Below are 15,253 nucleotides of genomic sequence, written 5' to 3'. Positions count from 1 at the left end.
AACTGGACATGGAACAACAGACTGGTTCCAAATAGGAAAAGGAGTTTGTCAAGGCTGTATATTGTCATCCTGTTTATTTAACTTATATGCAGAGTACATCATGAGAAACGCTGGACTGGAAGAAACACCAACTGGGATCAAGATTGCTGGGAGAAATATGAATAACCTCAGATATGCAGATGACACCACCCTTATGGCAGAAAGTGAAGAGGAACTCAAAAGCCTCTTGATGAAAGTGAAAGTGGAGAGTGAAAAAGTTGGCTTAAAGCTCAATATTCAGAAAACGAAGATCATGGCATCCGGTCCCCCCACTTCATGGGAAATAGATGGGGAAACAGTGGAAACAGTGTCAGACTTTATTTTTCTGGGCTCCAAAATCACTACAAATGGTGACTGCAGCCATGAAATTAAAAGGCGCTTACTCCTTGGAAGGAAAGTTATGACCAACCTAGATAGCATATTCAAAAGCAGAGACATTACTTTGCCAACAAAGGTCCGTCTAGTCAAGGCTATGGTTTTTCCTGTGGTCATGTATGGATGTGAGAGTTGGACTGTGAAGAAGGCTGAGCACTGAAGAATTGATGCCTTTGAAATGTGGTGTTGGAGATGACTCTTGAGAGTCCCTTGGACTGCAAGGAGATCCAACCAGTCCATTCTGAAGGAGATCAGCCCTGGGATTTCTTTGGAAGGAATGATGCTAAAGCTGAAACTCCAGTATTTGGGCCACCTCATGCGAAGAGTTGACTCATTGGAAAAGACTCTGATGCTGGGAGGGATTGGGGGCAGGAGGAGAAGGGGACAACAGAGGATGAGATGGTTGGATGGCATCACTGACTCAATGGATGTGAGTCTGAGTGAACTCTGGGAGTTGGTGATGGACAGGGAGGCCTGGCGTGCTGTGATTCATGGGGTTGCAAAGAGTCGGACATGACTGAGGGACTGATCTGATCTGATCTGATCTGAGTAACCAGAGTCTAACCTGCTGGGGCATTATCAGAGCCCAGCTGACCTGGGCGAAGGGAGATACCCAACTCCAGCCATTCTAGCTATCCTGTCCCACCAATGAGGGGTTGGGGGACTGAAAAGCACACCTGAAGTTCACGGTCCAGAGGCACAGACTCACTAAGAGCCTAAGACCCATGGGACCATGGAATGCTTTCTCTCCCTCATATATTACCATAACATTACTAAAGGCCTATTTATAGCAGTTCCTTTCATCCAGTACATCTTTTCTGGCTATGAAGGAAAAAAAAAAAGGACATACTGAAATTAAAAAGAAAAACTTTTGAAAGAGACAGAGAGAGCATCAGAATCAGACATGGCAGAGATTTCAGAGTTGGTAGACCAGAAATGTAAGACAACTATAATTAAGATGCCAAGATCTTTAATGGAAAAAGTAAACAGCTTGCAAGAACAAATGGGCAATGTAAATCAGAGAGATGTAAATTCTGAGAAAGATCCATAAACAAAAATTTTAGAGAACAGAAACACAGTAATGGAAGTAAAGAATATCTTTGATTATCTTGTTGGAGATAGTTGAGGAAATAATCTCTGACTTGAAGATATTTCAGTAGAAAACACCAAAACAGAAAAGTGAAGGGCAAAAGACTGAAAAAAAATTCCAGAATATCCAAGGATGTGGAGCTATAGAAGATGTAACATACAGGTAATGGAAATTCTAGAAAGAGAAGAAAGAGACAAAGGAATAGAAGAAATATTTTTAAAAATAACAACTAAGAATTTCTATCAAATTAATGTCAGACACCAAACCACAGATCTAGAAAGCTATGAGAACAATGAGCAGGATAATTGCCAAAAACTATAAACCAGATATGTCATTTTCAAACTATAGAAAATCAAATATGACATAATTTCTTAGAAAAAGCCAACCTTACCTATAGGGGAGGAAAATAATTATATCTTACTTCTCCTCCAAAACCATGCAAATAGGAAAGGAGTATAGAAAGAATTTCAAAGTGTTGAGAGAAAAAAATCCACCAACCTAAAGTTCTGTACCCTGCAGTTATCCTTCAGAAGCAAAGAGAAAATACTATATCACACAAATATTGAGGAAATGGTTCTAGTAGACCTGCCTTGAATGAAATGTTAAAAGAAGTTCTTTAGAGAAAAAAGAATAATAAAGTTCAGAAACTCAGATCTCAGATAAAGAAAGGATGAGCTTCAGAGAAGACTTAAGTAAAGATGGGCTTCCCTCTTAGCTCAGTTAGTAAAGAATCTGCCTGCAATGCAGGGGTCCTGGGTTTGATTCCTGGGTCAGGAAGACCCCCTGGAGAAGAAAATGGCAACCCACTCCAGTATTCTTGCCTGGTGAATCCCATGGACAGAGGAGCCTGGCAGGCTACAGTCCATGGGGTTGCAAGAGTCAGACATGACTTAGTAACTAAAGAGAAAAAGAGATAAGTGCAGATAAATTTAAAACTTTTATTTTTCTTATTTGCAATAAGTCTAGCAGATAACAGTTCAAAATAATATCAAAATGTTTTCAGTGATGTATTCTTATGTATGCATGTTTTCTTATATATAAGTGAAATAAAATGATTAATTACAGTGATACAAAGGATGAGAAGGAAGAATTCAAATCGAAAGATATAATCTACCAAAACTCACATAGAAAGAAACAGATAATCTGAATACACCTATATCTATTAAAAAACCTGAACCAATAGTTAATATTCTACCAATACAGAAAGTACAATATCCAGATAGATTCACTGTGAACTTTTCCAAACAATTAATGAAGAAATTATACTAATTCTATACAACCTCTTTCAGAAGATAGAGAGGCGATACCTCCTAATTCTTTGAGGGTAACACTGCCCTAATACCAACACCAGAAAAGGCATTACAAGAAAAGAAAAGAAAACTAAAATGTCTCCTGAACATAGGAGCAAAAATTGTCAACAACATAATAGCAAATCAAATCCAACAATATATAGAAATAATTATACATTAAGACCAAGCAGGACTTATCCCAGGTATTCAGGGCTGTTTCAGCAATAGAAAATCAATTAATGTAATCCATCACATCAACAGGTTAAAGAAGAAAAATCACATGCTCATATCAATATGTGCAGAAAAAACATTTGGCAAAATTCAACAACCAATCATGATTAAAAAAAAAAAAAAAACCTACATGAACTTGAAAGATAGAGGAATGTCCTCAAGTTGATTTTTTAAAAAAACCACCAAAAAGCATAGCTAATATCATAATTAATGGTAAGAAATTCAAAGTTTTTCCACTAAGATCAGGTACGAGGCAAGCATGTGTCCTCTTAAATTGCTTTTCAATATTGTACAGGGAGTCCAACTAAATGCAATAGAACAAGAAAAGGAAGTAAAGGTATACGGATTTGAAAGGAAGAAATAAAACTGTCTTTCTTCCCATAGGACATGATCATCTCTGTAGAAAGTCTGAAAAAATTAACAAAAGAACTCCTGTAACTAATATGTGACTATAGAAGGGTTGTAGGATACAAAGTTAATACACAAAAGTCAATTATTTTCTAGTATGCCAGCAGTGAACAACTGGAGTTTAAAAACATATCATTTACATTAGCACCTCCTAAAATAAGTATAAATTTAACAAAATATGTACAAGATCTACATGAAGAGAACTATAAAACTCTGACTAAAGAAATCAACTAACTCAATACATGGAGAGAGATTATATCCCACATCCACAGATAGGAAGACTCAGTATTGTCAAGACATCAGTTCTTTCCTATTTGATCTATGTATTCAATGCAATCTCAATCAAAACCACAGCAAGTTATTTGTGGATAGTGACAAACTGATTCTAAAGTTTACATGGAGAAGTAAAATACCTAGGCAGCCAGCAATAAAATACCTAGAACAGTCAACAAAATATTGGAGAAAAAAATGTTGGACAGACACCACCCAATTTCAAGACATGCTATAAAGCCATAGTAATGAAGACAGTGTGACATTGGTGAAAGAAAAGACAAACAGATACATAGAACATAATAGACAGTCCAGAAAAGACCTACATGAATTGTAGTTAACTAGTCTTTGAGAAGGGAGCAAAGGCAACACAATAAAGCAAAGATAGTCTTCTCAATAAGTGGTTCTGGAAGAACTTGACCCACATGCAAAAAAAATCAACAAAAAATCCTGAATCTAGACACAAACTTTAGTTTTCACAAAAATAAACTCAAAATGGATTACAGATCTAAATGTAAAATGTAAAACTCTAATACTTCTAGAATATAACATAGAAAACCTAGATGACCCTGGGTGTAACTGTTAGCCACTCAGTTGTGTCCCACTCTTTGCGACCCCATGGACTGTAACTCATAAGGCTCCTGTGTCCATGGGATTTCCCATACAAGAATATCGGAATGGGTTGCCATTCCCTCCTCTAGGGGATGTTCCTGACCCAGGGATTGAATCTGGGTCTCCTGCATTGGTAGGCAGATTCTTTATCATCTGAGCCATCAGGGAAGACCCTAGGTTTGGTGATGACTTTTTAGAAATAACACCAAAAGCACAATCCATGAAAGAAAAAAATTATAAGCTAGATTTTATTAAAATTAAAATTTTCTGCTCTATGAAAGACAATGTTAAGAAACTTAAAAGACAAGCCACATACCAAGAGAAAATATTTGAAAAAGCCATATCAGATAAAGGACTGTTATCCAAAATACATGAAGAATGCTTAAAATCTAACAATAAGAACACAAACAACTTGTTTAAAACGTGGGCTAAATACCTTGACAGATCACCAAAGATACACCGATGGCAAATAAACACAGAAAAGAGATATTCAAGTTTGCATGTCATCAGAAAACTACAAATTAAAAAAAAAAATGAAACACCACTACATATCTATTAGAATGGCCAAAATCTAGAACATTAAATTGTGCAGAGGGTGTGGAGTAACAAGAACTCTCATTTGTTGTTGAGCTCTCATTCCAAATGGTATAGCCACTTTGGAAGATAATTTGGCAGTGTCTTACAAAACAAAACATATTCTTCCCGTAAGACCAGCAAGTATGCTCCAATGTATTTCCTCCATAGAGTTGAAAACTTATGTCCATACAAAAATCTGCACATGTTTATAATAGTTCTATTCATAATTGCCAAAACTTGGAAGCAATCAAGAAGTCCTTTAGCAGATGAATAGACTAAAGTCCATCTGGAAAATGCATTATTATTCAGTGCTAAAAAAATTATTTACCCAATATGAAAAGACATGTAAGAACTTTAAATGCTTATTGCCATGTGAAAAAAGCCAATCTGAAAAAGCTACATACTGTGTGCTTCCAAATATATAACATTCTGACATAGGCAAAACTATGGAGACAGTTAAAAGGTCAGTAGTTACCAAGGGATGGTGGGTAAGGATGGATGGATAGGCGGAGCACAGAGGATTTTTAGGGCACTGACAGTGTCTGTATGATACTATGATAGTGGATACATGTCATTATACATGTTTTCAATCCCATAGACTACATAACACCAACAGCGAACCTTAATGTAAACTCTGGACTCTGAGTGATAATGAGGTGTCATTGTATGTCATCAACTATAATGAATGTCCCACTCTGGTGGGGGATGTGGATAATGCGGGAGGCTATGAATGTGTGCAGGTAGAGGGTATATGAGAAATCTCTATCTGCTCACTCTTGTTGTGAACCCAAAACTGCCTTAAAAAGCAAAAGCTTTTACATATTTAGAAGAAAACACCTGGGAATATATTTGTAACGAATTAATATCTAGAAATATTAGTAGGTCTTGATATAGAAAAAATTTTACTTTCCTGGCCATTGTTTGAGAAAGAGTCCTTTGGGGAAAACCAGTATACTTGGGAAGAAACGGAATGTCCAGCATGTGGATATTAGATGATAATGACAATTGATATTAGAGATAAATGAAATTGTTCTCTAAAAAATAATTGAATAATTTAAAGCTAGAGACAGAGGGTAGGAATGGGTCCAGAACACTGGAAGGAAGGAATGTGGAGAGAAACAAAGGAATGAATTAAAATTATAGTCAGGAAACCCACTTTTCTGGAAAACTAGGGCTTGCAATTAACTAGAGCAATCCCTTGATGTTTGGGATAAAGTTTTGCAATGGAAGTAAGAGGACTTTTATTGCATCTAATCCAGTAAACAATTTCTATCCTTCGAATGCTCTGGAAAGGTTAATATGAATTTAGACTCAGGGTCCTTTTTCACTTCCTATGTAACGTTAGTATCCTCTATTAAATATACATCCTCTCAAGTTTTGCACTGGGGTCTGGGAATCTAAGAGTAAGTTTGAAACAGATTCTAAGTTTCTTTAGCTCTAAAATGTTTTTATACTATAACCTAGAGTAAGCAATAATCAAAGAAATATTTCATGTATAATTTTATATCTGTGTATTTCTTCTTTCTGTAAATCTAATTTATTCTTTTGATCTGCATCAGTTTCCTCTTTGTACTTGTTTCTTCTCTTGATGCAGTGTTACCTTTACCTTGACTCTCCATGGCCTTTTTTGTTATTTTTGGCTGTGCTGGGTCTTCATTACTGTGTGCCGGCTTTCTCTAGTTGCGGCAAGCAGGAGCTAGTCTCTAGTTGTAGGGCACAGGCTTCTCATTGTGTGGTAGCTTCTCTTATTGTGGGGCATGAACTCTAGGGCATGCAAGCTTTAGTAGTTGTGGCTCCCAGGCTCAGTTGCCCCAAGGCATGTGAAATCTTCCTTGAGCAAGGATTGAAACCACATCCCCTGCATTTGAGGTAGATTCTTAACCACTGGATCACCAGGGAAGTTCATCCATGGTTTTCCATTCTATTTGGGGTTGTAGGTAGGGCAGGCATCAAAGAATACATCTACTAACCAGACCTATCTAAGGCAGGGGTCCCATAAACCCCAGGGCCATGGACTAGTACTAGTCTGTGGCCTATTAGGAACGGGGGACATAGCAGGAGGTGAGCACTGGACAAGTGAGTGAAGCTTCATCTATATTTACAGGAAGCTCCCCATTGCTCACATTACTGCCTGAGCTCAGGAAAATAAGCTCAGGGCTCCCACTGATTCTGCATTATGGTGAGGTATACAGTAATTTCATTATATATCACAATATAATAATAATAGGTATAAAGTGAACAATAAATGTAATATACTTATTGCAATGTAATCATCTCAAAACCATTCCCCCCACCCCATCCATTCATGGAAAAATTGTCTTCCATGAAACTGGTCCCTGTTGCCAAAAAGGTTGGGAACCACTGACCTAAGGAGTTTACACAAGGGAGTGATACAATCAGATGTTTCATAAACTTGTTACACAGATGAATAGCATTAACATTGTATTGAAACTTGTTAGATATGCAGGACCTTACTTCCCTTCCTACAGAATCAGTCTATGCATTTTAACAAAATTGTCCAGTCATTCGTGTGAATGTTAATGTTTGACTAGCACTGATCCAAGACATTTTTTTCTGATAAGGTGATGAAAGATGGATTTGGGAAGCAAAAATCTGAAGGTAAAAGATTACCTATATACTCTCTTCATTCTTACTGTGTTATTTAGGGTGCATGCTCAGTCACTAAGTCATGTCCAGCTCTTTGCAACCCCAGGGACTGTAACTCACCAGTCTTCTCTGTCCATGGGATTTTCCAGACAAGAACATTGGAGTGGGTGGCCATTTCCTTCTCAAGTTATTTAGGGTAAGAACTGAAATACGTAGTATGAACTTGTATGATCAGGTCACCCAAGACAACTGTTCTCTTGCTCTCTGCACATCCCCTGTCCAACCATGGCATGCTTCAGTTACACCCTACTCACATGACTGACCTTCCTATATACTTGCCCCTCCAGCTACTGATTATTCTAACTTCAGATCAGAACATCTCCACAGAATAGCTTATCAAAGGGGCAATGAGGGGGTGTGTCTCCTACTGGCCCTGGGAAACAAATGAGCCAACCTGAAATGAATTCCCCCTATGAATGGTAAGCTCCCCGCTCCTCCCCTGGAGCAAAGACTACCACCATGTCTTCCTGCCTGCCCTCTTCTTCATACATGTGGGGCATTGCTCCAGGGCATTGCTTCAGACAGGTAAGGCTTCTCAGTTAAACCACTGATGTCTCTGTCACTGACTCCAGGCTCTATGTCTTCAGTTAGAGACTTAGGAATATGGTGGGGGTGGTGGGGTGGGGGGAGGAAGGAGAAGGTGAGATGTATGGAGAAAGTAACATGAAAACATATATTACCATATGTAAAATAGATAGCCAATAGGAATTTGCTTTATGACTCAGGGAACTCAAACCGGGACTCTGTAACAACTTAGAGGGGTCAGATGGGGAGAGAGGTGGGAGGGAGGTTCAAGAGGGAGAGGAAGTATATATACCTGTGGCTGGTTCACACTGATGTATAGCAGAAACCAACACAAGACTGTAAAGCAATTATTCTTCAATTAAAAAAAAATCTTAAAAAAAAGCTAGGCCAAGTACAGGGCTTGCTAGCCTATGACCCAACAGAATGAAAAAAGTAATTGTTGAAGAGTTGAAAAATATTTCTTCACTCTTCTAAAGGTTCAAGTGAAGCCAAACCTGGAGCCATTATTATAGCACGTTACTTGAATTTCAATAGGCAGTAAGGACCACAGAGGCTACTAATTTGTTTATTTCAACCAAAGATCAAAGACTCTTAGTTTATCATTTTAGGAAGATGAGTAAGTGGGATTATACTCTTTAAAATACTTCCAAAACAGTGACTAAAATCTCTTGGTCTTTTCAAGTCCTAAGAGGAAGTATAGATTTGGTGGCTAACCAAAGACCCCAGAGAGTAGAATTTTTGGTTCCTGCTTTGCTCTAGTGTTGTTATTAATAGAATTCCTTTATCTTGTTTCTAGGCCACTGGGCAGAAACACTCCTTTTATGGCTTAGCTTTTTCTTAAATTATCACAATACATTTTTATTGTAAAAATTTTATTGTAATAATTCAAAGACCTCCTTTGAATTCTTCCAAATTTTGAATCACAGGGCTTCCAGAATATAACTTTTGTAAAGATGTTTCCTATATACTTCTAACTCAAAATACCAGCAGCATTTCACCCTCTCTCCTTGAAAAAATCTCACTCTGATTGAAAACGTGTGTGAGTCATATGATAGAGAAAATCTGGGACAGGACGTTAATTGTTTACTTGGAGAGAACAAATTGCCTGGTAGCACAGGGCTTCCCAGGTGGCTCTGTGGTAAAGAATCCACCTGCAATGCAACAGACCTGGGTTCGATCCCTGGATCGGGAAGATTCCCTGAGGAATGAAATAGCAACCCACTCTAGTATTCTTGCCTGGGAAATTCAATGGACAGAGGAGCCTGGTGGGCTACAGTCGCTGGAGTCACAAAAGAGTCGGACATGGCTGAGCACATATGTACACATTGTAGCCCAAGGCCGTGGCAAATTATGTCCAAATAAGATCTTACACATAAAGTCTGATTTTACACATACAGCAGATAACAATGTGCAGTGAGGATGTCCTTCAGTCATGCCTAGAAACTTTGTACTTAAAAGTAAAGTCAGGTATCTGTAATACATACCAATTTCAAAACTACCATCAATAATGCCCACCAGTGAAGAAGGGATATCAAACCTTCTCTCTATCTGAGTGATGGTGCTCTTCAGATAGCCTTCTGCCAGTGCTTTGGCAAAGTATACGAAAGACAGGGCACCCAAGAACACCTGGAAAATATGACAGGTCACACTTAGTCTAAATCCAGCCTGACCTAAAACTGGAAATTTGATAAACAAAGAGACAAACACAAACCAAGAACCATGGAACAAGCTTGTTACCATCGACGATTTCATTCAAGCACAGTAACAGTCTTCTTCCCACCTCAAGCTCAGGTGAAGTTCTAAAAATTCAAATTTTCTTAGAAGTAATAGATTTTCATTTATAATGTATATCGAATTTCTTTTTTCCCTTTCACCTCCCCTCCCCAAAGGATATTTAAAGGTGTCTTGGCTTTGAAAAGAAAATCCATTGCTTGGGGAAGCAGAAGGAGGAAGGAGCCGTTGAAAGGTAAGAAAATAAAAACCATAAACTAGACACTTAACATGTTATCACAAGTCTATTACTCATGACTGTATTTCACAAGGATGGTACATGTTCCAGCAGGAACACAATAGACTGAGAAGTAGAACTACTATTCCTAGTGATTAAGTTCGTATTAAAGTTAAATCAACACTCAGATTCTTATTCAATGAACAAAATATTTGTTTGATATCTGGCTTGTGTGTTTTGTTTTTCCTGGGTCTGTGATGGAGTATCCATAGGTAGATTATATGGAAAAAGCATTGAATATGTTTGATGTGAAGAAGGTACAGGAACTTGGAGACACATTGAGTTCCATTTAAAAGGGAATTCTGTCCCTTACCATGTGAGTAGGAAAGTCAAAATTTTTGTTTATAGAACAGGAATAAAATGGATGTTTTGTAGATTAAATGTTGCAACTGTGCATAGCATAGTAACTGATCATTGGTAGATATTTAATAAATAATAGTTTCTTTTACCTCTCTTCTTTCTGTTTAGGAGGGACATTCAAGTAAGCCAGAAAAGTAATTAGAAATTTAACCTGCATGGTCAAGCAAAGATTGCTTTTGCTGTCTGGCAAAATGTGATTTTCATAAATGTCATCTAAGATCACTTTTTATTTTTCATTTTAAACTTTGTATTTTGTACAGGGGTATAGCTGATTAACAATGTTTGTGATAGTTTCAGGTAGAGAGCAAAGGGACTCGGCCATGTATGTATTCTCTCCCAAACTTCCTTCCCAACCAGGCTGCCATATAACATTGAGCAGAATTCCATGTGCTATAGAGTAGGTCCTTGTTGATTATCCATTTTAAGTATAGCAATGCGTACATGTTCATTTCAAACTCCCTGACTATCCCTCCCGCCATCCTTCCCCCTGGCAACCATGAGTTAAGATTATTTTTTAAAATGGAAAAAATTTCTCACTTGTAGTTACAATGTGTAGAAAATATCTGGATCGGGAGCCAAGAGCATGACTCTATCAAATTCTCTGACACTCTTCAGTTAACCACTTAGGGTTGTTAATCACTTAATTGCTTGTTACCTTTAGTTGACCACAGCAGGGTTGTTTCTCCTCTGGGGAGGGATATTCTGTTTTAAAAGAAAGCCTTCCAACAGGTTGCATGGAATTTTTGCTGAATAACCGGATATTTTCTTTGGATGAAGTGTCCATTTTGAAAAAGTTCCTTTATTCTGATCTGTCAAAGTTGATTTTTAAAGTAAAAAAAAAAAAAATTAGTACACATCCAGTTTTAATTTCCATGCAGTTTGTGAAACAATGATTTTATTTCACAGTAGATCACAATTCTGTAGACATAACACTATGTGAAGCTCCCTTATTTTACCACAGTAAGTTGGCAAAGTTTTTCAATTAAAATCGACCAGGATAACTGATTAAGTAATCCTGCTATTGGGAGTCTGTAGCCAGCATTCTTTCTCAATCCCTCCAGTAAGCCTCATTATAGCAAAGAATAAATTTAAATGTTGCCTTTGGAATAAATAAAGAGGGAGAATTTTGCTAACTTTGTGGTCTTGCCAACTAAAACTAGAGGCAAGCAGGAAGTGAGGAAGAGGAATTCAGCCATTTGAATTCATTGGAATTAAGTCTTTAAAACCTTTAAATCTATTATCTTTGTGGAATGAGTAGAAAAGACTGATGCCCCTGGTAGATGCCTACAATACACTGTGACTCCTGTAAGGCTGTAGCATCCAAAGGAAGTCTTAAAACATGGGTGGGGGGAGAAGGGGACCACTCTGTGTAACATTGTAGTTTGACAAATAGGGAAGCTGCATGATTTATGCCTCAGGCTTAGTTTTCATTCAGGCCCAAGTAGTCTTTGGTGTGCTTTTAAGTAAGTAAGATACCTCCTTTCCTGAGTCTAATTTCCCACCCTCCTTTGTCCTTACCAAATTTTTCACAGGTTCATATACTCTAAACTTTTCTTTTGATTCTCATCACTATTTACATATCCTATGCCCCCACTTCTTTAGGATTCCATATAGCTCACTGCCTGCCTGCTAAAGTGATCTTAGTGAAGGGATTTAGAAATAAAATAACTTCTGGATCACCCTAATGTTTATTTGATGATGTGTTTATACATAAATAGAGATTTTCTATATTCTCATCACATTAAAAGAATGACATTAGGGATAAAACTTAACATTCTGTGGTGGAAATTTAAAATGATTTTATATGTGTATTACTTTGCCTTTATGTAATGATTGTTCTATGTCTATCCAATCTCATCTTTCATAGTTTGAATTCATAGATAGTATCTCCAGCTGACTTAGTGGTAAAGAATCTGCCTGCCAGTGTAGGAGATGCGGGTTCAATCCCTGGCTTGGGAAGAGCTCCTGGAAGAACGCATGGCAACCCACTCTAGTATTCTTGTCCATGGAGAAGAGTACAAAGAATACTCCATGGAGAATCCCATGGACAAAGAAGCCTGATGGGCTACAGTCCATGGCGTCTCTGAGCCAGGTGGGCTATGGTCCATGGCACACTACAGTCCGTGGGGACACAATCGAGCTACTGATCACCCACATGCATGTGTATATTACCTTGACTTTATGTAATGCTTGTTCTATGATACTCAGTATCATCTTTCATAGTTTGATTTCCTAGATAGTATCTTAAATTGAAAAATCAAGAAATAGCAGTGAACAGATTGTATTTTGAGATATGGAGTTAAATAACAGAAGAAAGACCTAAAAGATTTAAAAGTGGACGGGTTTTCTCCAGGGAATGAGAAATGGGTTGAGAAGGGTAGGTCAAGGACTTGTTTTTGTTTTAAACTTGCTATTATACTTTTAGATTATTCAATTTCATAAACATGCATAAATTTAACTTTTTAAAAATGGATAAAGGAAAGTGAGGAAAACAAAAAATTTTAAAGCCAAAAAATAAACAAAGAGCAGAGAATTCTAAACAAGAGCAAAAGACAAAGACACAAGAACACAATATTTGTAAGATCTAAACACAGATGTTTAGGAGAATACAAAATAAAAATTATGGAAATTATATAGAAATAACTTTAAGGTCTTTCCAAAATGGATAACTTTCTAGCAAATATAAGTCGCTATATTGATACAAACCAGGAGAAAAACACAGCTAAGGAAGACAGTAACAAAAATACTCTAAACCTAGCCCCTAAATAAAAAAAGTAAGATTAGATGATGTAACAGGGGTGCTTTATCAAGGAATATCCTTTAAGGAAAAATAGTAGATAATGGAAACAGATGCTAGTAGTCTCTATTCATTTGACCTAGCCAGAATCATCTTGATAACAAAATCTCATTAAGATAGCACCAAAAATGAAAAGAACCAACTTCGAGATGCCAAAACCCTAAATAAAATACTAGAAAATACAATTAATTAAAATTCTATAATTAACATTAAAATATATAACAATTGATTAATATTAGGAACTTTTCACCTGTATCATCATATTAAAAATTTTAAAGGTTACATGTATAATATATCAAGACATCACATTGTATACCTTACATATATACAGTCTTTATTGTCAATCATATTTCAATAAAGCTGAAAAATTCAAAATAAAAAATAATAATAATATGCTTCAGAAGATGCAGCATATCAGGTGATATAAAGTTCAATAGGCATTCATGATTTTAAAATTTTTAAGAAATTGAATACATAGATATTCTTTTTTACCGTTTGATACCAACAGCCAGCTTCTTTTTTTTTTTTTTTTGTCAAATAGTCCTTTTTATTTTTTTAATATAAAATTTTTTATTTTAATTGGAGGCTAATTACTTTACAATATTGTATTGGTTGAAACATGTATAATATCATATATGAAACGTATTGCCAGTCCAGGTTCGATGCAGGATACAGGATGCTTGGGGCTGGTGCACTGGGATGACCCAGCCAGCTTCTTATAACCACTTAATCATTAAAACTAGCTTTTCAGAATGACATTTTGCCAGAACAGTGAAAGAACATTTGTGAAGCATTGAGTTAAATAGGTATCTTTACTACAAAAATACCTTTAATTAAACCCCTGTAGAGACATATTACTTTTAAAAGATTACCTAAATGTCCACTAATTACGGTGTACTCACATAGGAAATCTTTGAAATCATTAGAAATTAGTGTAAAGAAGTGAATATAGAAATATAAAACTATTTTTATTACAGAGTTGATTTTAAAAATACAGTGTTTAAAAACAATATATATATGTATAAAACACTACTTTATAATAGAAACACATACATCCACTGGTGTGTATACATAGAAACAAAGCTACAGAAAGTTTATAGAGAACCGATTAGGGAAAGAAAAGATGACAGAGGAGTAGGTAGACAACAGTACACCTCTTTTCATTAATGCATCAGGAATACACCTTCAGATGCAGATCTTGCACAGCACCAGCTGAGAACAGGCAGGAGTCCCTGACCACCAGAAAGGAGTATATAGATCCACACAAATCTCAGTAATATGCAGGAAGGAAGGGGAAAAGAAGAGAAGAGTGAGCGAACTGGACCTGCACCCAGGGTGTGGGGGAGCTGAAAACAAGGGCAAGACCACCGCTTTGAGGCAATAGATTGGAACCAAGGGGAAGGCTGTTGGAGAGTAGAGGAGCTGATCTGTGACAGTCTGAATGGAGTGAGAGTCACATAGATGATCTGTGCTGCAGGCCTACATACCCTGGTCACGTATGCAAGTCCACTGGAACATGCAGCAGTCGGGCGCTGGAGCACAGGGACTGGAGAGCAATCCCAGGGTGAGGACTGCTGTTGACTGTGGGGAGATGGCCCGAGGGAATGGGAGGGAGATAGTGGCAGGGAATACCTTCGGAGGAAAGTGGGGCAGCCAATGGGTGCAGGGTGCTACTGCTGAGTCACACGCAGGGGTGGAGCCATCACTGTAGCCTCTGGTTGGTTTCCTGACCAGAGATGAGGCCTGAGACTGTGGCATGGGAACACTGAGTCTGGAACACTGAGTCTGGAACACTGCACTGACAGAGAATTCCTGACCCCAGGGAGTATTAATTAGTGAGAACTCTCTCGAAGACCTCCACCTGTATCCAAGACCTGGCAGCACTCCATGTAGGATGCCTCACCCAAACAAGGAAGACAAGAACATAAATCCGATTGTCAGCAGATAGGCTTCCCACAGACACCCCAAAACACACCACCTCACATAGTGCTGCCCATCAGAGGGAA

At 37.5% G+C, this 15,253-nt stretch overlaps 1 protein-coding gene across 3 annotated transcripts in view; it reads right to left on the bottom strand.

The window, feature by feature from the left end:
* The window catches only part of SLCO1C1 (solute carrier organic anion transporter family, member 1C1), a 70,162-nt gene extending 58,928 nt beyond the window's left edge, over positions 1-11,234 (bottom strand). For all 3 annotated transcript variants that reach the window (XM_010855929.1, XM_010855930.1, XM_010855928.1), the window contains exons 1-2: positions 11,106-11,234; positions 9,567-9,708 (exon numbers count right to left, since the gene is read on the bottom strand). In XM_010855929.1, coding sequence (XP_010854231.1) covers positions 9,567-9,708; positions 11,106-11,234 — 271 coding nt within the window. The remainder of the gene's footprint in view (positions 1-9,566; positions 9,709-11,105) is intronic.
* Positions 11,235-15,253: the final 4,019 nt, after the last annotated feature.

The sequence above is a fragment of the Bison bison genome, unplaced genomic scaffold (assembly GCF_000754665.1).
Source record: "Bison bison bison isolate TAMUID 2011002044 unplaced genomic scaffold, Bison_UMD1.0 scf7180017864370, whole genome shotgun sequence".
NCBI lineage: Eukaryota > Metazoa > Chordata > Mammalia > Artiodactyla > Bovidae > Bison > Bison bison.
This window is presented reverse-complemented; position numbering and strand designations above follow the sequence as displayed.